At 44.0% G+C, this 21,289-nt stretch overlaps 3 protein-coding genes and 1 long non-coding RNA gene across 5 annotated transcripts; 1 reads left to right on the plus strand and 3 right to left on the minus strand.

Annotated features, from left to right (window-relative positions):
• Positions 1-919: 919 nt before the first annotated feature.
• LOC149035903 (uncharacterized) lies at positions 920-7,401 on the plus strand. Of its 2 annotated transcripts, XM_089191669.1 has the most exons (6): positions 920-1,888; positions 2,196-2,267; positions 3,803-4,437; positions 4,712-5,130; positions 5,292-5,597; positions 5,990-7,401. In XM_089191669.1, the coding sequence occupies exons 1-6, from the start codon at positions 1,758-1,760 to the stop codon at positions 6,728-6,730; spliced, it is 2,304 nt and encodes a 767-aa protein (XP_089047795.1). In that variant the 5' UTR covers positions 920-1,757; the 3' UTR covers positions 6,731-7,401. The 2 variants fall into 2 exon arrangements, with proteins under 2 accessions (XP_089047795.1, XP_089047796.1); XM_089191670.1 differs by lacking the exons at positions 920-1,888; positions 2,196-2,267 and adding an exon at positions 3,171-3,303 and having other exon boundaries at positions 3,355-4,437.
• Positions 2,916-5,419, minus strand: LOC149035904 (uncharacterized). The gene is made up of 2 exons (XR_016182307.1): positions 5,279-5,419; positions 2,916-5,142 (listed from the first exon to the last, which is right to left on the minus strand). It is a non-coding gene; the product is annotated as an uncharacterized LOC149035904 (long non-coding RNA).
• Positions 7,402-10,886: 3,485 nt separating the features above from the next.
• Positions 10,887-13,982, minus strand: LOC149035905 (PDZ domain-containing protein GIPC3-like). The gene is made up of 3 exons (XM_089191672.1): positions 13,839-13,982; positions 13,340-13,719; positions 10,887-10,948 (listed from the first exon to the last, which is right to left on the minus strand). The coding sequence occupies exons 1-3, from the start codon at positions 13,853-13,855 to the stop codon at positions 10,893-10,895; spliced, it is 453 nt and encodes a 150-aa protein (XP_089047798.1). The 5' UTR covers positions 13,856-13,982; the 3' UTR covers positions 10,887-10,892.
• Positions 13,983-15,050: 1,068 nt separating this feature from the next.
• Positions 15,051-18,039, minus strand: LOC149035906 (uncharacterized). Its single transcript, XM_089191671.1, has 6 exons — positions 17,745-18,039; positions 17,409-17,623; positions 16,740-17,049; positions 16,512-16,604; positions 15,894-16,027; positions 15,051-15,723 (listed from the first exon to the last, which is right to left on the minus strand). Exons 1-6 carry the CDS (start codon positions 17,901-17,903, stop codon positions 15,219-15,221), a joined length of 1,416 nt encoding a protein of 471 aa, XP_089047797.1. The 5' UTR covers positions 17,904-18,039; the 3' UTR covers positions 15,051-15,218.
• Positions 18,040-21,289: the final 3,250 nt, after the last annotated feature.

The following is a 21,289-nucleotide window of genomic DNA, read 5'->3' on the forward strand; positions in this document are numbered from 1 at the left end:
TGTAAGAACCCTCAACTGGCTGAAACTTGCATCATTCAGTTGCATACTATTCTTCCCATATACTGACTAAGTATTCTTTGGCAGTACTTACTTGTATTTTCCAGCTGGAGGTAACTGCTATGTCTAAGCACAATTCTTTTCTGGCCCCTCTTGGCTGATTGGAGTTTTCCTGCTCAAGTTGACCGTTATTTTCTGTAAAACAGAATGATATACATAAGGACCCAGGCATGAAGTGAAGAAACCTTCCTTGGAAACCTTGGAAAATAGACTATGTTTTTAACTGCCAACTTGGACGTGTACAAACAGGCAAAACAAACAAAGAGACAGACAAACAGACAAACACTCGCTCGTCGCTCGAGTCAGGAGGACGCTCGTCCCCTGCGGCTGAAAGCCCTGTATTTGCGAACAGAGAGAAAAATCTACGGACGGAAAAGGCTTTCGATTCTCTTGCGAGTTGCTTCGTTCTCAGAGTCGATCGGCTGCTGGTTTTTTTGCACTCGCGCGTTCGTCCACGTGTGCGCCACGAATCGAGTCGAAATCGAAGCGGCTTCGCAGACGAGGTGCGAAATCTTCCAAACGAACGAACGAACGAACGAATATTGCGCAAAGAGAAGAAGGTTGAAATCGACTCGCCCGCAGTCGAAAAGCCTTCGTTAAGTTGTGGGAGTGAACTCAATTCAGATAATATATACAGCCACTAGAGAGTCTCCAAATAAGTGCTCTCCTCGCCTAACGAATCATTCTTTGCACAGGGTTACCTTGAACACAGCAACATCGCAACTTCGAAACCTCGGGGATGGAAGGTGTGTGATGCCATATTCCCACTGCCTCCGATTTCGTGGAGGCGAAACGAAAAGACATGTCTGTCTAGCTCGCAGGGCTAGCTAGTCGAGTCACCTAATGCGCGTGCGCGCGCGCCTTGGGGAGGGGGGGAGGGGGGAGGGGGGGACATTTGGCGCTAGGCCGATATGGCCGGCCAACTAGCCAATCAAATAATAATAAATAATAATGATAAACTATATTTACGCGTTTCCTATTACTACCGATAAGCATGCATTTGGTTTTGTCCAAATTTAAAGTCTTTTTTTTTTTTTTCGTGTGTGTGTGTGTGTTCCTTTTAACGATAAAAATGCTTTCGGGAAATAAAAACGTATAGTAGTGATCAGCTCTACGCGCAATATATTTGAAGAACTTTCCGTCCATCGGACGCAAAATTCATTCTCTTTGGAAGTCGACGGGGTGAAATTTTCATTGAATTAATTCCTTGCCGTCCCACGTTGACCAAAGTACAAGGGGAGAGACGCGCTAGTTCCCACGCATTGCTTTCAGTTCGAGTCACGTCGTGTGTAAGAAGTCACGTACCTGGGAAGGCAGGAAGTGGCCAGGGCTATCAATCATTTATTGTGTACGCGCAGAACCTGCGCGAACACAATAGAGACCTCCACTTCCGGTGCCATTTTTGGAAACTTGCAGCCATGTTGTCATGTAGGCACGAAAGGCGAGGAATGGCGAGCGCGTCGTTTGTTGAAGTGAATAAGTCACGACACCTGACCTAATACATCGTCGATTTTCAATCTCTCATCAAATAATCGTCCTCGAGTGTTCGTAGCTTCTCTCTTTTCTGTTTTAGCTTGCTGGAATTCGCTCGAGGGTCCTAAACTTTGATCCTAAATATCTGCGTGACCTCGTCGAAAATAACACTCACGAACCTTAAGCACGCCCTCCTCTTGCTGGTCCTGTCTTTAAACACGTCCCAGATGAGATTCTCAGCTCATTCCCCATATGAACTCACACAGTTAAGGTCGTTCAACATGCCGCCCAGAAGGAAACGTTCCAAAAGAGCAAGGGGTTGGGAGTTTATAGAAACACAAGCTGCGGAAAGTCGCAGGTCGGTAACGCGCTAAAATACACATGGTGCTCTGTTCTGTTTACTTTTTTGTTGGTTTTTGTTTTTGTTTTTTTTGTCATTGTTCCCCGAGGTGAACCGCACCCAGTGAAATGACCAGTAGGCAATCATTGCATTCATTGTATTCATTTGGAAGCTGTTTTATTTGCGGTCGTCTCTGCCTCTTCTTTCTGAGTTTTTGTCTTTGTTGTTTTGTACTATGCGTTTGTACTATACATTGTCGGCATGGTACTATACACGCTTGATTTTTACTTGGTGTACTTAGCGACGACTCTCTTTCGCATTGCAGTTCCCGTCTTGATCCCGTTCCCGTTCCCGTTCCCGTTCCCGTTCAAGACGAGGAAGATCCAAGCGAGGAAAGGTATGATATTAAATTTGACTTAGTGGGCACATATTAGATTCTATCTACTCCCCCAGAGTCACTTATTGGGACAGAGAATGTCTGTTGGTCTATTCCTTTATTTCTGGCAAAGGTTTCCAAAATTCAGAAGAAAACACGATCAACCATGCCCTTTTATATGCTCGAATCATGGAAGGCGTGCCCCTTTCCCTGGGAGTTGACCAGGATAATAGTACATAAGTGTTTTCTCCCCAGTTACTGGTATTTTTCAATATCTTGCCACAATATTTCTTGAACACCGAAACCAAATTATGCCCCATTCACACCAAAGCTTAAACATGTTTAAAAGTTGTTTTGTTAAACACAGTTTAATTTTTTTTTTCTTCATAGAAACTATTTAACCGAATATTTTTGACTTGAATGTAGCACATTGGAAATACAAGTTAGCTAGTACTTGAATCCAATGGAAAATCAAGTTTTTCAGTTCTCTGTTTATAATTTTCATTCAATGAAAACCAGTTTAACAAAACATGTTTTGCTGGTGTGAATGGGGTATTAGTTGGCTGCAGATTTTGAAGGGCATCTACTGCTCTGGTTGAAGATCATCATCAGAATTATTGTTATTCTTCTTAATGCTATTATCATTATTACTACTACTTTGATTATTACTATTATTATTATTATTACTATTATTATTGTAGCCTTGTTAATATAATTATAATCCATGCCCCAGTAGTTCTCAAAAAGGCATGTGCTCAATATTGTCGAATTAAATTTCAACTCGGCCAAAGATAGTTTCGGTGGTGTTACATCAGATTAGCCATCAGGCTACTGCAAAATTCCAACCAAATTGCTCAAACTTACCCAGGAAACAGATTGCACTTGACATGTGCCTTGGGTTTGTCCACTCTATCTGATGAACGGAGCACATAAAAGTGAGAACTGCTGTGCAAGGAACAGGGCAAAATAAAATACTCTACAACTTTTGTAGTACTCGACTGGAGAACTTGAGATTGTATACCAAAGAGTACAAATTGGTTAGAATGGTCGATCGATCGTGACGTCCCTGTTTACATTTTTGCCCATTAGCATGCCGGTGAACCCGTAGGAGATGTAGCTGTGTATACCAGTCATGTTCAAAAATGAAAAGAGCTGGTTGAATTATGCAGTTTGTTTAGGTTTCGACTCCTTGCAATCAGTCACAAAGAAATTGGCCACAAGTAAAAAAAAAAACTGCAAAATCGCTTGCAGGCAAAACATCAACGAGCTCATGCATTCCCTGTAAATTTTGGGGTTTTGAAAAGAGAATTCCTGGGAAACTGTTTGTTATCTATCGATGGGGCTCAGATTGTCAGAGATAACTGAAATGGTTCATATGCTCTTTCCATATTCAAAAATTTCATCTTATTTCTTCGCGAGATGATGATGATGACGAGGCAAAAAATGTAAACAAGGATTCACCCACGTTCAAAAAAGGAAACAGAAGTAGCTCTTGAGCAAGGCAATTCATGTTTTTTCAATTTTTTTCATGCTTTGTTTTTCCCTTTTTTTCCTAGCCCTTCAAGCTCGTTCATTGATGATGAAACACAACCCCGGGACTCACCAATGCTGCATGTGGCCTTAGACAACCAGCCATCCACAAGCAGGAATGTGGCACCAGTCCTTGTTGCACCGTATTTCCCGTCTGGCCTGGCGGTATCGTTGGAAGATAGAATGCGGTTCAACTTCAATCTGTTCCTGTATGACAGCTTGCGTTTGCCCGCAGGGCTTTTTGCTGAGGACCAAGCTGGAGAAGTGGTATTTGAAGACCTGCAGACATGTAGAGATTATTGTTCACGCTATGTACAGAGTAGAGAGGAATGGTGCAGCACACAGCGGCAGGAGTCAGACCACTCACAAGAAAGAAGAAATGAACTGTCCAAGGAGGATATGTTTCTAACCACGGGACAGGCCTTGGATGGGAGTCTGAGATGTGGCAACGAGGCATTCGACCGCAACTTGAATTTGGTACGCCTTGACCTCTTTGGGAACGTCATGATCTTGAATGCCCCCCACTGGAGCGATGTCTCTGCCCAGTTTACACATGGTTTCCCTCGTCGTCTCATCACGGACACACACAGAGGAATCTTGCCCGGCAATATCACGGTGGCAGCACGCATTTCGAACCAGGGAATTCGAAGCGTGTCTCCAGGTAACTTGAAAACATTTCTTAACAATTTTTTTTTCTTTAAAAAAAAAAAAACCAACAAACAAACAAAAACAGTAGTAGTAGTATTCCATTGTGAGGTAAAAATGATAACTCTGCTAGCACCAAAGAAAATTCAAGCTTGGGACAGTTTTGGAAGACTCACTTATTACATCTTGTGTTCTCAATGCAGTTCCTCTGATTACCTTTGGTACAAAGTGATTTGTTCTTGTGAAGGGCTAGTGCTCAGGACATGCAATTGACATCGACTCTCTTGCAGGTGACGTGGCTGCTTTCATGTCAAAAGAAATGATACGAGGTCTGGGACTCACCGTGACAGAACTGATGCTCGCGCGAATGACAGCAATCAGATATGCGGGCAAGAAAGACAAGCCTGCACGTCTGGTGGAAATGATGCTTCGATTTGGAGTGGACTTCCTGACCATGACGCCCCTGGAAGCCGAACAGACAAAGGGGCTCAGACTGGCCAGCTCTTCCCACTGGGATCTGGTGATAGCCTCTGCTCCAGACCATGGGGAGGACAGCAGTTCGGATGAGTCAGAACTCTCCGTCGGGTGGGATGCTGAAGAGGAGCTGGATCCACTTCCCGCCCGAGGAACCCCAGAGCACACTGAAACCGTGACAAGGCACATAGAAAATCTGCTGCAGTGTTACGTGTCTGTGCAGACAACGACTCAGGTAGGGTCTCTCCTGTGATTAAGAGCGAGTCAGTCAGTCAGTAGACGAGCTTAGAACCCATTACTCCAGATGACCATAATACACGCATTTAAAGATCCTCTTCATCATGCAGGGCCTTGTTTTAGATGACCAACTAGATATATCTCACCCTTTTATAACAGGCACTGCGAGTCACAGCTGCAGAAGCGACACCCACACGAAGACCCAGCGGCAGCTCCGGCTTGGTCAGACGAAGAAAGCAGGCGACGCCCAGACGTGCCAGCACCCGAGCATCCCAGGTGTCCACAGAAGGGCCAGTAGCTGAGCAAAGACCGAGGGACCAAGAAGTGCAGCAGGAAGTACCACCAGATCCCCGGCAGCGTCTGCTAGCACTGCCGGGAATCATAGCCACACGCATACCCAACAGAGAGTCTTTGGACAGACTGCAAAAGTTCCTGCAAGGAAACCAACCTTGCAACCCACCACAGGTGAACTGAAATTTAAAAAATAAATAACTGCACATTGACTGACAAAATGATTTGATAGGTGCTAACTTCAAAAATATTAGATTGGCATTTGCTGAATAGTTGGGGCCAGGAGACAGAGGAAATTGAGACTCAATCTTTGTCAAAAACTTTTAACCTACATTTAATTTTGACCTTTTAGAGGGGCAGGGGGAAATTGAGAATGAACCAATTGTAAGTTAAAAAATTTTCACCGCATTTTAAATTTTTTAATTTTCACTACTTGCACGAAGCATGCTTTATTATTATTATTATTAATTTTATTATCATTATTATTATTATTATTATTATTATTATTATTATTATTATTAGTGGAGGTACCTACCTCACCTGTTGCTTTTTTTTTCTCTCCCTAGGCAGAACAGCAGGCCAGATCTTCAGACACGCAAGCCTTACAGCAGGCTAGACAATCTGCAGCTCTCAGGGTCTACACAGAGGAACGTACCAGAATAGCGAGGCAGAGAGTCCGCGACGTCTGGACAGCCACTGGGGCCGACTGCACTTGCCTGGGAGAGCCGGTCGTGAGAGACTCCCAGGATGAAGAGGATCAGAGCTGCCCGTACTGCCTGTGCCAGGAAGGGGGGGGAGATATGGCCGACGTGAGAACCAAATGTCAGAATCCAACCTGCTCCATTTGCATGCTCGTAAACAAGCTGGACCAACCCACAATCACTGCGCTGGGCTTGAAAAGAAACGGACGGCTGGCTGCCATGTTGGAATTTGCACCCCTGATCGCACAATGTTTGAACGGTGGACAGATCCCTGAAGATAGGAGGATCCTGCTTTGCAAGGCCCTGGAGGACATCCTGAGTTGTAGTGCCACCAGATTGCGATATATAGCCAACGCTGGAATGCTGGTCATGCTCCGTCCACGTCTCCAACACCTTCTCTTACAAAGAGGCTGGGGAGACGTATGGTGCAACTTGTCTAAAATAGCCAGCGCCATTGGCCATCACAGCGACCACCATAGCCAGATCGCAGCACTCATGTATATACGTCGAAGGTGCATACCAGACAGTAACAACAGGTGGCTGTGGTTTCTCCAGCCAGAAGATCCCACTGAAGAAGAAGAGATCGACAGGACTGTCTTCCAATAGGAGGTACCTAACTGTAAAACAAATTTTCAGTCAGACTGTAAGCTTTTCACTTGGATGTTCATTTTGGAGTTCGAGATGATCAATGTCAACGTCTCTCACAGACTGTGGATAGATATTCAAGCTATGAGGACATTAGTTTTTTCTGTGACAATGGTTTTACTCAATTTTGAAATTCAACCAGGTTGCATGTTCATTTTAGAGTTCAACACAGGCCAGTGTGTTCTGAAGAAATGAATGTTTTTTTTGCGACAATCGTGAGAGGTGGTTTCAGTCAATTTTATAACAAGATGATCAATGTCAAAGTCTGTCGCAAACTGTGGATAAATATTCAAGCTAGGGCAGTGGTGTTTTTCTGAGGAAATTGGTCTTTTCTGTGACAGTGGTGAGATGGTTTTACTCGATTTTGAAATTCAACCAGCATGTTCATTTCAGAGTTCAACACAGGCCAGTGTGTTCCGTAAGTGTTGTGTTTGCAAGATTTTTTTTTTTTAAGTTCCTCACAAGCTGTTGATGATAATATTCAAGCTAAGGCGGTCGTGTTTTTGTGAGCAAACTAATTTTTTTCTGTGACAAAGGTGACAGATAGTTTAGCTCGATTTTGAAATTTGACCAGCGTGTTCATTTTGGAATTCAACACATTTAAAATAAAATTGAGTTGATGGTTGAGAAAATGTGTACTCGTTCTCTGCTATAATAAGTTATTTTTAATAACCGCCACAAAAGGGAAGCAGGTCGCTGTGCCCACAAAGATGAGAACATTCAAAAGTGTCTCCTTTAACTCTAGTCACCACGATCGCTATAAATGCAGCTTTCCTTACCAAGCTGTCAACCAATTGCGATAAAATGGTCTTTTGTTTTCACCTTCATTTCACTAAAGAGGTTTGCAGTTCAGAGAAAGGAATTCAACAACAATTAGACTGCCGACAAAACTCTGAAAAGACAAATTCAACCTCTTTTTCCAATTGTCAGTCCGAGATCTCTCTTTGGGGCACTTTGCCAAATTTCGCCCTCCATATTGAAATGAAAATAGATCCTCGTTAAGAAAAGCAGTGCATTATAGTCTAAGTTCAAGGTTTTACCCCCAGACAGGCGGTAAGGGTTGTTATTTAAGCAAATTCCTTCCAACTATTAATGGTTCCAGAAAGAAATTCACCCTTGCTTAGGAATTTTTTCAGCTAACCCTAACACTCACCGTGCTTTTTCCGGCTAAATTCAACCATCGCGTGTGGAAATGAGGGTTAGGGTTTAGGGTTAGGGTTAGGGTTAGGGTTAGGGTCCAACAGTACGCCAAACGACTGGGTACATCCGTTCAGTTTGTCACCCTCAACTGTAAATATGTGTAGCTCTGGATTCATACACTTTTAAAGCGCGTTCCTTCGACGTACGAGTTTCTACCAAAGTACACAAAACGAAGCAAAAATGCCTGGGATATTTGACAGGCACTTGCGACCTCCCTTTAGAAAATGGACCGATCGTCGGGAAAATACTCTCCGTTTACCGAGCAGAATAAGCCTCAGAAGGTTGGTTCTACGAGTCTTAGACTGAAAGTCCTTGACATCTACTCACTACCTTCGCCATGTGTTTTGTCTGTTTCCATTTCGACACCGAGGGGGTACTGGGGTGTATGCATAGAGTTGAGCCCGCGCTCCAAAATTTAAAAAAAAATTATTGGAGCCAAAATCAAAAAGCTTCGGACAATGAAATACTCCTAGAGGAAATTCTAATCACAGAAAACGTGCCTGTCAAATTGGCGAAATGAAATAAATATGAACCCTCCACTCCCACAAGTGACCAAGACAGAACTTCTCCTTACTGTATGAATACAATATCAAGCAGGCAGGTGACGAGAATGGAGAAGAACATCGATCATGGGATTAGTAGTTGAGCCAATACCAAATTCTTTGAACTCACATCATAAGAGTTGTCTGGCAGATAGTAAGGACAATTACTAATCAGATCTTGGGAGTGAAAGGGTTTCATACATCGAGGTTGCACTGTCCGGTTTTAATGCCCGTATACTAGCACATGAGACATTTCTGCGATTTGATTGGCTTAGAGCAGTGGTGTTTCAGCTTAATTTAAGCCAAATACCTACATGTGAAAATTACAAACTAAACCCGGGTAGCGGTAGAGACGAATAACAGCATAATTTGTACCTGATGTTTGGCATGAATACCACTGGTGATATTTCAAAATTGCCTCAAATGCCACCGGCCTAACAGCTGGTGAGACTACGCATAACAATTTCGAAATATCACTGCAGGCATTTAGGTCAAATATCGCTAGAGATCATCCAATTACCTACACAAAGACAAAGGACAAAACCACACACTCCTTTGAATATAAATTTGGGCATCAGTCTTTATTTTCAACAACAATACCAATGAATGTGTCAAAACTTTTCTTGTCTACTCCATTCGGTTAGGCAGTATTGTTTAGAGGGGGAAAAAATCTCCAGTCATCACTGCCTGCACACATTCAACCTTGATGGTGGCACTTGATAGCTACATCACACCAGCACAGTTCCTGCCCTTGCATGTCAGCTGCTGCAACTGAAGAAAAGAGAGAATTTTGCTCATCTGTTGACACTGATAGAAACATGAAATTGCACAGCAAAAAGTATGACAATTCCTTAAGGCCAGAGCTAGCTTCACACTGAATTCCTGCACTTTTTGAAGCAATAATAACCAATCCAAAGTGTCTGAATGAAATTCAGCTGCAAAGGAGGAATGAATTAATGTCAAGGGTTGATGTGATAATGATGGACGGAGTTAAAAGTTTCTGATGGCTGTCATTTCCATAGCGCTGGTCGCAGGCCTGCGGCAGACTGTTGAGGTGGTAGCCCCAGGTGCCCAGAAGGCCTGCGCGCGTAGCGCAATGGTGATCATGGCCTGTCAGGGGAACGACAGCCTCTTGTGTGTTCAGTGGGGGAAATGTTACGTAGACGGGTAAATGGATGGTATAATCCAGAAATCTAGTAATGTCATTGACCATATTTACCTGCAGGCGAGGCGATGTGACAGCTCTTAATAACCCTTTCACTACCGCAAATGACCTGGAGAGAGAATTTTTCCTAACGATATAAATACAATATGAACAGGGTGAGTGCTGAGAATCCAGAACATCATCTCAATTTGGGGACCATTGGTTGATGCCATACTAAATTCTACCAAGGAACTACCATCATAAGGATTGTATGGTTGACAGTGAGGAGAGGTGCAAATTTGATCTGGGAGCTAAAGGGTTACACTCAAGTGGTAAGGGACGTACAGGTGCAATCTGGTTTGAAGGGAATTTCATTCCTGTGCAAGCCCTGTCATTTCAAATGGCTGACAGATAACAATAATAATATTATCTCGGAGTGGGTGATCAATCATTATTCTCACGGATTTGATTTTATGAATTGACTGACCTTTTTTTTTCCCAGGGAAGGATTCAATTTGTACTTCACTTGGTCCTTGTTTCCCCTACAGGCAGGAAAGCAGGAAAATTCACATTGACATTCAATTTACAGCCTCCTTTTAATGAAGCCTTTCACTCCCTCCCAAGATCTCCATAGTAATTCTCCTTACTGTCAGCCATACAGTTCTGGTGACGTTGGCTTGGAGAATTTTCTATTGGATCAGCTTAAGTTCCCTTCATTTCTATTTTTCTTTGATCTCATCACTTGTCTGCTTGATATTGCACATTGTATATTGTATATTGGATATTGGATATTGGATATTGGATATTGGATATTGTATTATCATTTCTACTATTATTAAATGAGATTGCTAAAAACATGAAATTTCTGCCAACAATGCCAATAGGCAGTGGAGAGAAGAGGTAGAGAGAGAGAGAGGCGATGGAATGGTCAGTGCAGGAGAGTGGAAGAAATGCTCACAAGTTGTAGCTGCAGAGGTGAAACTTTGAGGGGCTGTCGTTCCTAGACCGCTGGCCGGTTGGTGAGGGCAAACTGTTGAGGCCGGAGCCACAGGCTCCACCAGCGCTAGCGCGCGTCGCAAAGCGAGCAGCGGGGCTTGCCAGGGGAAAGGCAGGGCACTGTTTGTGCAGAGGTCAAGGAGGGACATAGACCAGCAGGTAGTAGAAGGATGTTTTTTCTTTCAATGGTCTGTTTTCAGTGGTGCACTTTGGGAACAATTGATTGTTATTCATACCTCAGTCACTGGGTGGATTTGCAGGTGCAGGTGCCTGTACAGGACTTGGTCCTTGGTTGGCCTAGAGGAAAGAAAAGCAGGGGTCAAAAATTAGCATTGACATTTTTGATTTGAAACATGTAATATCATCATTATTATTATTATTATTATTATTATTATTATTATTATTATTCAGATTGCATTTCATGCATTTAACCCCTGGCCAGTAATTCTGGAAATGAAGAAAGGAAAGCCTGCCCTCTTACCACAGGTAGAGGGTTGTTTTGGGCATCATCATTGCAAAACTGTTCTAATTTGTACTCCTAACGATATCAATACAGCATCAACAGGATGAGTGCTGAGAATCCAGAACATCATCTCAATTTGGGGACCATTGGTTGATGCCATACTAAATTCTACCAAGTAGCTACCATCAAAAGGATTGTATGGTTGACAGTGAGGAGAGGTGCAAATTTGATATGGGAGCTAAAGGGTTAACCCTTGAACTCCTGTTAGTGTTTGACACTATATAACTCCCTATAATATCCATACATTATTCAGCAAACAGGTGGTGAGAATCATCAGACATATCAGGCACAAGTGGTTACCTTGATATACATATATATATATATATATATATATATATAGCCACTTTCCCAGGCAAGGATTGGATTTGTACTTCACTGGAGGAATGTGCATGACTTGGTCCTCGGGCCGGGAGAAGTCACATGTCGATCACCTCTGGCAGTTTGAGGGTGAAATGAAATGAAATGGCACAGCAAGACACTGACTCTTTTGGCATGCAAAACACTCAAGCGGAGACCTCTCGGGTCTTTCTTTCTTTCTTTTTTTGGATGCCACCCACCGTGAGAGAGAGAGAGAGTAACCCTGATGCAGATCATCCGATGAATCAGTAGGTAGATGAAAGTTGTTTCTCACCAATTTAAAAAAGTTGTGTGCAAAATAAATACAGACATCAGTACAATATCTAGGAGGTACTTAGGTACACGATACATCATCATTTTTATTATTGGACGAATCTATTTAACAAACAGATATGAACGAACCATGAATTAACCCTTTAACTCCCAGATCAAACTTGTAATTCTTTTGACTGCCAACCATACAATTCTTATCATGTGAGTCCGGAGAATTTAGTATTAGATCCACTAATTATCCACAAAATCCACATTTTTCTCTCTTCTCGTCACCTAGATGGTCGATATTGTGTGGATGATGTAAGGAGAAACTCTGTGTCGGTCACTCACTTCTGTGTTGGTTGGAGTTGAAGGGTTAAATATAAAAGTTGCATTGCACTGTCTAACCCTAAGCAAGCAAAAAAAAAAAAAACCCAACACATCAAGTGTCAACCCCAAGCAACTAGTTCCCACACAAAACTCTGAGGACATTCTTACAAAAAGTCTTAAAATCTCTTGCTTTAACCGGCCTTTGACTCCCAAGATCTGATTGGCTGCCACATAATTGTAAATAAGTGACAAGAATTTGGTGTTAGATCAAGATCACCACTTCTACTCGATAAGGTTGAGTTTTCTCCTGACCTGTCTGCCAGATAATGTTTAGATATTAATTACAGGGAGAAGTTACATGTGAATCACTCTTGGGAGTCAAAAAAGGGTTAAAGCCTCAGAATTGGCCAAGGAAGAACCTTCCCAGATTTCTACATCTAGTTAGCAGCCCATGCAGCTAGCTAGCTAGCTAGCCTCTACAATCTACACTTGTAAAGAATTGAGAAAATTTAAACAAGCTGGCCAAACCAGTAATCTCAATACTCACTCGTAAAGAAAGAATCGAGAGATTTCAACAAGGTGGCCAAACCCAAAAGAAAAGGTTCATTGCACTTGCATTATTTTCATGCTCATGCAGACAACATTCAGACAACCTGTGTCGGTGAAACAAAACACTTTGGACTTTCGTCAAGGAGTAAGTGACGCGTTTTCAAAAAAACTGATAACAATTTCAACCTTCCACTTCTACCATCCGACACTGCACCCCGAATGTCAAATATAAAATCAACTGGGAACTGGAAATCTGCAAATTCTTCATCTGGCAACGGCCATAGCAGAATCACTTGGATTGGAGACTCAGTGTCTTACTCTTCAGTAACTACCAGTGAGTGTCTGGGCTGAGGGGGGAAAAAAAAAAAAGAAAAGAGGATCGGAGAGCCACATTACTTCTCACTACAGCGAGAAAGTCAAATGGTCTGCAAAGGCTTCGAACAAAGAGCAGAGTGCCATCGGCATGACTTTATTCAGCAACCAGAACGCAAATTATTGTTTCTGAACTGTTACCACGATCGATCTTGTATTTTTTCACGACAAAAGAGGTCCCTTTGGATGCCGTGTCAATGTTCCATTCACTTACAGTGAGAGCATTTGACTTATCAGCAGTTAGAATATATGGCATGGCAGATTGTAACTCTGTCATAATAGATAATAGATGATAGCTGACTTACCGGAGCTGAGCTGCTCTCTCTCAGGCTCGATCAACCCAAAGACGACTATCCCTCCGACCGGAACCCATGCTATCATAGCAGCTACATCACGGTGCCCGGTACCGACGACAGTCGTGCCGTTTATAGCTACTATACGATCTCCGACGCAGATCCCGGGAGCTTCGTGCGCAATGCTTCCTGGATCGATACCTTCGATGAGTGCACAACCCGAACTATCATTTGTTATGTGAAGACCCAAGGATGGGCCTGCTTTAGACACTGTCACAGTTTTGCGTTCTCCTTTAACAGGTGCAGACGTGAAGCCATCAGCTCCAGTTTGCCCTCCGAGTAACCCTTCCGTGACCATTCCGCATGCAGTTAGCGTGGACATAAGACAAGATCTGATGGAAAGAAATGTAAATTCTCAGGTCAACTCAATTCAGATAATGTATACAGCCACTAGAGAGTCTCGAAATAAGTGCTCTCCTCGCCCAACGAATCATTCTTTGCACAGGGTTACCTTGAACACAGCAACATCGCAACTTCGAAACCTCGGGGATGGAAGGTGTGTGATGCCACATTCCCACTGCCTCCGATTTCGTGGAGGCGAAACGAAAAGACATGTCTGTCTAGCTCGCAGGGCTAGCTAGTCGAGTCACCTAATGCGCGTGCGCGCGCGCCTTGGGGAGGGGGGGAGGGGGGAGGGGGGGGACATTTGGCGCTAGGCCGAGATGGCCGGCCAACTAGCCAATCAAATAATAATAAATAAAATCATCATAAGCTTTATTTACGTGTCAAATAAGATAGCAGTTTCCCACTAGGTAAGCACACCTAAACTAAACTCGTCTGATCTATATAAAACTATGCGTTAAAAATTTATTGGAATATGATAAAAGAGCTCTTCCCATATAAAACTACCCTACCCCGAAAATAGTAGACCCCACGTTTATAATACCCCACCCTGTATAATAAGATGATAACCTTCATATGATGAGATAATAAGATGATAATAATTACAATAATATGATCTTGATAGTATTTAAAATATTTAAGATTGACGTTCTTGTACCCTCTCTACTTTTCTAGAATCACTAGCTTTGCAACAATTCCATACAGTACCACAGTAAGTTAAATAAGGCAGAAGAGCAGCCTTAAAAAGTTGTAATTTAGCCTTGGCTGGGATTAACTTCCTTAATCTATTAGTTACACCCAGCCTTTGACTGCTTCCTTTTTTTTTCTTTTTTTTTTTAATTTTTTTTTTTTTTTTTTAACAGATGTTACTCACGCGATCAGAAAAATGTAAATTATCATCAATATTTACACCCAATAACTTAGAATAGAATTATATGATTTAATGGCTGTTCCGTTAACATTTAGCTCTAACTGTTCATCATTTAGTCTACCTCCTTTCGATATCATTGATCCATATTTATCAAAGTTCCCTTTGAACCGTCACATGTTTCGACGCGCGAGCTGTGGGCAAATAATTAATTCGTGTGCGGGCAAGTCCGAATCGGCCCGGACGTGCGTGGGCAAGTTTGAATCGGGGAAAAATCACCATTCGTGGCCGGTTTTTGCCTGTCGGGTGTATTGCTTTTGTGACGGACGGCTTCAAATGAAATAATTCCGGGTGCAAAAAAAAAAACAAAAACAAAATCAAAACAAGAAAACAAGAAAACAAGAAAGCGAGAAAACAGGACAGGACCGAACAGAACAGCAAAAGCCAGACAAATTCAAATTCACACACTTTTTATTATTTATCTGACAGCTAGAAATCTCTCTGGCGGCTTCCAAAAGTCCAACAACAATAGCGAAGAAAAGGGATCTTCTTAGAGTTCTCGTTCTGTTTTTTTTTTTCTCCTCTTTGTCCTTTTGCTTTGTCCTTTTTTTTTTTTTGAGGTCAGGATCCCCGCTCCCCGCCCATGACTGCCTTGTGTATCTCGCGCACGCTGGTCAGCAGTCGCATGGCGTAGGGACTGCCTTTGGCAGCAGCCACCTTCACAGCGACTAGCGACTCTCTCGACTCCACCCACTGCTCACCGTCCAAGTCTGGGGCATAGTTAGAACCTCCGGTGTGCCTGTACCATAGAAGGAGGGCTTGGCCTTCCGGCAGGAAAGCTTGAACACGCCCCAGGAAAATCGAAGGCTTCTGTAGGGTGCTGTCCTCGGCCACGAGTCCCACAAAGTCGCCCACGTCGATCTCCGGCTCCGAGATCTCTGGCAGCTGGAGAGACCTGGTCATGGGCCCGGCCACAAGCTCCTCTTCTTCGGCCTTGCGCCTGGCCAGATCTAATGCCGGGGTCTTCTTCTGGTTTGCCGTGCGTCGGTCGTAAGTGTGCTGGGCCTGCTCTCGGGAGTGCCGGAGACAAGCAGCAAGGCTGTCTTTCATCTGATCGTCGCATCCGCTGCAGATAGACAGAGGGAGAACGACAAAAAGAAAAACGTATCAAACGGTTATCAGCGATGTGGCTATGCCGGCGTTTTAAAGCAACAGATTCCAAAATTCGCGGGGAACGAACGAAGGAAGGAAGGAAGGAAGGACGTGACTTGCAGTTCAATAGCCATGTCGACCTACCTCTGGGAATATGCCCAGGTCACGAAAGATGACCTTAGTCCGCATACCGCCACCTTGCTTCCGGTCAGGAGTTCGAACATTTTCTGTAAACGTGTTGTGAACGACGTGCTCGAGTACGGTGCACCCTTGGAATTCTGAAATGAAATAGGTCAGAGTCAAAATGATCTGCTGCTGCACAGCAGTGGGCCCAGTTGTTCAAAGGCCGATTAGCTCTAACCCAGGGTTAAATTTTAATCCAGCTTTCTTTATTTCTTTGTTCAGAAGTCTTTTGGGGAAAGTCTTCACTATTCTTTTTAGAACATGCAATGATCAAATTGCAAGCAAAAAGATTTGAACTGAATTTTCTCTTAAAGTTTTCAGACCTGAAATCAAATTTCACACTAACCCTGGGTTACCTTAACCCAGCTTTGAACAACCAGGGCCTGTGGTGACTGTGACCCACGGCCAGTGTTTTCAAAGAGTCCTCTTCGGCCCAAAAATTCCTAACCAGTTAGCTAGTTTCAAGCGAGTGCTACTTCACCCGGCGACGGCATGAGTTGGACAATTTTGCCTTGCCGAGCCCGGCAATTTTAGCCCGCGCTAGCTAGCTGGCTATAAGACGGGGAACCCTATACTTACCAGAAACAGGTAGTTGCTGCACAGCGTCGGATTAAGCACCTTTCTGAATTCTGATACAAACTGTATGAACAGCCTGCAGAGTTGGCTGTCTGCCTGCGGAGAGAGAGAGAGAGAGAGAGAGAGAGAGAGAGAGAGAGAGAGAGAGAGACTGTTATTAAAGTGTGCTCAGAACTCTTGTTAATTTCCGTACTCTGCTCGTGTCAGTCGTTCAGTCGTGACAAGAATTACCTGTATGGGAATAGTTTCAGGCCCGCTCTGCTTGCAGGTTTTGAACCTTCCGAGGTGTAGCACGATGCCGTCGCCATCTGTCTTGATCAAGGCCACGTTTCTGTCACGATAGTGCGCTTTCTGAAACGGTTCTTCCAGTTGGCTTTCCAAGACCAACTCCATCGTCCTGATTTCTAGGCCCCTGCTGGGCGGGAGGTGGGTGTACAGTGACAAAAGCAGCAGGTCGCGGGCCTCCTGAGCGCGTTGCTGTCTGCCCTTGGCCAATTCAAACCGGCACCGCTGGGCTTCCCTAGCTAGGAGGACTTGTTCCCTTAAGAGAAAGCGGGGACCAGTGTTCTTTAATATCTTTAGAAACGATTCATTCCTACAAATTGAAACTGTACTTCTTGCATTTATTTTCAAGCATTTCAACTCTGAATGCAGTCGTCTACTCAAAAGGGCAGGCAGGCAGGCAGGCAGGCAGGCAGGCAGGCAGGCAGGCAGGCAGGCAGGAACTGTAGACCTCGAGGACAAGCGTTCACAAAACACGATTCTGACTATTTTTAAATTTTTTACCTTTTCCCGATTGATCATCCAAGATGTTTAAAAGACAGACACGTTTTGTTTCCGTTTTGTTTCCGTTTTGTTTTGTTTCTGTTTTGTTTTACACTAACTAACTAGCACACTTACCAATCCAGCCACTTGCTTTGCGCTTTGAGATCTTCGACTGCGGTCGCCCTCTCCAGATCCCCCTGCTTCTGAAGTACAGTGGCCGTTCTTCTGAGCTGGGAGATAATGCGGATACCTTCGAATTGTGGCCCCAATCCCCGATAGCAATACTTCAGTGGGTACAGCAGACTGCTCGCGTGCACGCTTAGGGTCGCAGGACTCAAGTTCCTCTCCTCCTGATGTAGAGACGAGATGGCAACGTGTCGTAAATGTCTTTTAGCAGGTCAAATGATAATCTACAATCATCTGTCGTTGTCGTTGCAACGTGCAACGTTCTAAAACAACCTCGATACCCACCTTCAGATAGTCTAGGTATCCTTCGATAAGATCCCCGCGATGGAAGTCTTGGACTGAAGGCGACTCTCCGGGCCGGATTCGCTGAACGTATCCAAGATAACCTACAATATACAATATACAATATACAATATTTATTTGCCATATACGACATTTACACATGGAAAAAAAAAAAAAAAATGAAGAAAATTGATGACAGAAAATAAATGGCGAGAAAACCTGAAAGAAACCACGAGGCTTATAACAAGTCAGGCTTTCTCACTTAAAATAACTAATCTTATATTAGAATTACAATATGGACTTATGGTAATTAACTTTGACCGCGCACACGTACACACACACACACACACGCACACGCATATTAAGTAAGTTAGTTAAGAATTACTGCCTTACAGAAGCTAATACTTAGAGAGAAGAAATTCCTTAAGCTTTCTTTTAAAAAAAGGGGAGGAGGGAGAACTGGTTATGTCAGAATTTAACGAATTATAAAAGTTTGGACCTTGAAAGTAAATTGAAAACTTCCTGGTGTTCGTTCTGCACAGTGGCAAACGGAAGGACTGAGCATTCCTAGTATTATAATTGTGGATTTGACTATTCAGTAAAAAAAAGTTATTGAATTTGGAAGGGAGTGTAGAGTTCTCGAATGAAAACATAAAAGTACCTAATTGAAACGAATGGATATCATGAAATTTTAAGAGTTTAAGTTCCTTTAAAATAGGGCCAGTATGGGCAATGTATGTAGAATTGCTTACTATTCTTAACGCACGTTTCTGTAAGGTTACAATTCTTTGAAGGTTTGACTTATAGGTACCAGCCCAAGCTGAATTGCAATAATACAAATATGGAAGGATCATAGAATTGTATAAAGTACGAAGGGAGTGAGTAGAGAGAAAAAACCTAGATTTATGAATAATACCTATAGATTTGGATAATTTATTTGCTGTTAAGGATATATGCGATTTCCAGGTCAAATTGTCATCTAATAAAACACCCAAAAACATGGTCTCAGAAACACGAAGAATAGGCTGCTCGTTTATGAAAACTTGAAATTCAAAGGATTGCTTCTTTTGCCAAGGCTTGAATACCATAAAATTAGTCTTGGCTAAATTCAAGGAGAGCCGCTTTGCTGCAAACCAGGTTGACAATTTGTTTAATTCTCTATTTAATGTGTTAATTAGGTAAACAGGGTCATTATGGGAGATAAATAAGTTTGTATCATCAGCAAACAAGATTGCATCAAGCAGGGAAGCATTGTTCAAATCATTAACATACAGGATAAAAAATAAGGGACCAAGAATAGAACCTTGAGGCACCCCACAGGGAATCCCCTGTGGGGCAGATCTAACGTTATTAACCTGAGGATAGATGGCCGAGAAACATGAAAAGAGGACCAGAAAATTGGAGCGCGTTCCATTCCTCTGTTTGCTTATCTGGTTTGCCTTTCTTTCTCTTCTTTTTTTTTTTTTGTTTTTTTTGTTTTTTTGTTTTTTTGTTTTTTTTTGTGTGCTCCATCACCGAAAATGCCACGAGCGATGCAACTAGCAAATAATGTAAAATGCGGAGCCGCCATACTCACACAGGATGCGTTCCAAGGCTTTGTCGAACGTGCTCGCGGCGAGCATCTGTCCGTGCCTCTCCAGCGCATGAGGCCTTGTGAAAAAAGACTTGGTCTCCTGCATGAACCATTGCAGATCTGGTGGGAGATCTGTGAGGCGCAGCGCGTAGGCCGACCTCTTGGGAGGAAGGGGGGCTACGGGAACCTGCTGTGGGGTTTCCTCGGCACGATCATGCCCTGGCTTCTCCTCACGATCGGGTGTGCTCGTTGTGACGGGTGGCGGTATTTCCAGCCGTGCGGCGGGCATGGGTTGACCGTGATGAGATGTGGCCGCCTTCGGGAACCTTTGCAGATGTGGTGGGAAGTCTGTAAGAGGCGGCACGTGATGCGCCACCCTCTTCGGAGGCTGTGGTAAGGTTTCCTCCACACGATCGTCTCCGTGCTGCTGGTCGTCGTGGGCGTGGGGTATGCCGGTGGTGACGGGCGGCGCTAGTTGCGGCCTTGTTGCCGCGAGCACGTGTTGACCGTGGTGACGTGCGGTTTTCTCCCTGGACCTTTTCAGCTTCGGCGGGAGATCTGTGAGACGCGGCACGTGATAGGCCGCCCTCTTCGGAGAAAGGGCGGCTACGGGAGGCTGTCGTGGTGCTTCCTCTGCGCCACCACCTGGTTGAAGCTGCTCGTCACCGTCGTCGTCGGATACTACTGCGCTTATTGCAACGGGTGGCGGTTGTTGAGATGCGGTCTTCTTCCTGGACCTTTGCTTAGGGTTTGCGGGCGGGAGATCTGTTAGACGCGGCGCGTGGGATGCCCTCTTGGGAGAGAGGGCGGCCACGGGAGGCTCTTGTGGGGCTTCGTCTCCACCATCGTCTTCTCCGCGCTCCTCGTCGTCCGATACTAGGTTTATTGCAACGGGTGGCGGTGATTCTGGCCTTGCTGCGGGCGTGGGCTCGCCGGCGGGATCAGTTTCTTCCTGGTCGCTAGAGTCGAGAGAACAACTATCCATGGATTCGGCCGACGGGCTCGGATAGCGGGGGCTGTCGTCGCCGTCGACCGAGCAGTCAGCGTAGCTTTGATCTTCACCTCCCCCCTCGATATCGCTCATCGTGTCAGTATTCCACAACAGTCACACGCTTACCAAATTCCACTTTCAAAAGAAAAAAAATTTAAAAAAAATAAATAAAAATTAAAAAAAAAAAATAGATGAAATAAGATGAACACGAATTAAAACAGAACAAAAAGACTTTGCGATGTTGTCTAGGTACTACCATCACTGATGCTTACGGCCACCTAAAAATTGAATTCGTGAGATCTCGAGACGCGGTTAACGAGGCGTTTGGGTCGAGATTGAACATTAACCAAGCCAGACCAGACCAGAGTTGACCGTTGACGCGAATGTCTCGTCTTGCGAGTAAAGCAGGGTCAATCCAAAAAAGAAAAAAAAAAAAAAAAAAAAACAGCAAACAAAAAGACAAAAACTGGGTACGGTACAGACGATACAAACGGCGTTCAAGCACAAAAGTTTCGGTACAACAAAACGACAAGAATTTGCTGGCTGGGTGTTCACTCGCATCTGAGACAATTTTGGCCTTTAAATCTCGAATCCATTGAAAATTCCGACAAATGCCACAAGAAAGATCAGTTTGCATACTCTCGCCCAATGCTGATAAAACGGAGTTACAGAGCCGGTAACTCACCTATCGGTCCCGCCTGTGCCCTGGGCTTCGACAAAGGAAAATGCGAGCGTTAGGGACGCCAAACTCGCTTTTGGCATATGCGCGCGGTGACGCTGAAAGGTCCGATCCGAGACGATTTTGGCCTTTAAATCTCGAATCCATCGAAAATTCCGACAAATGCCACAAGAAAGATCAGTTTGCATACTTTCTCTCAATGATGAAAAACGCAGTTACAGAGCAGGTAACTCACCTGTCGGTCCCGCCTGTGCCCTGGGCTTCGATCAACGAAAATGCGACCGTTGGGGACGCCAAACTCGCTT

This window comes from Pocillopora damicornis, chromosome 13 (assembly GCF_964200805.1).
Source record: "Pocillopora damicornis chromosome 13, jaPocDami1.2, whole genome shotgun sequence".
Classification (NCBI taxonomy): domain Eukaryota; kingdom Metazoa; phylum Cnidaria; class Anthozoa; order Scleractinia; family Pocilloporidae; genus Pocillopora; species Pocillopora damicornis.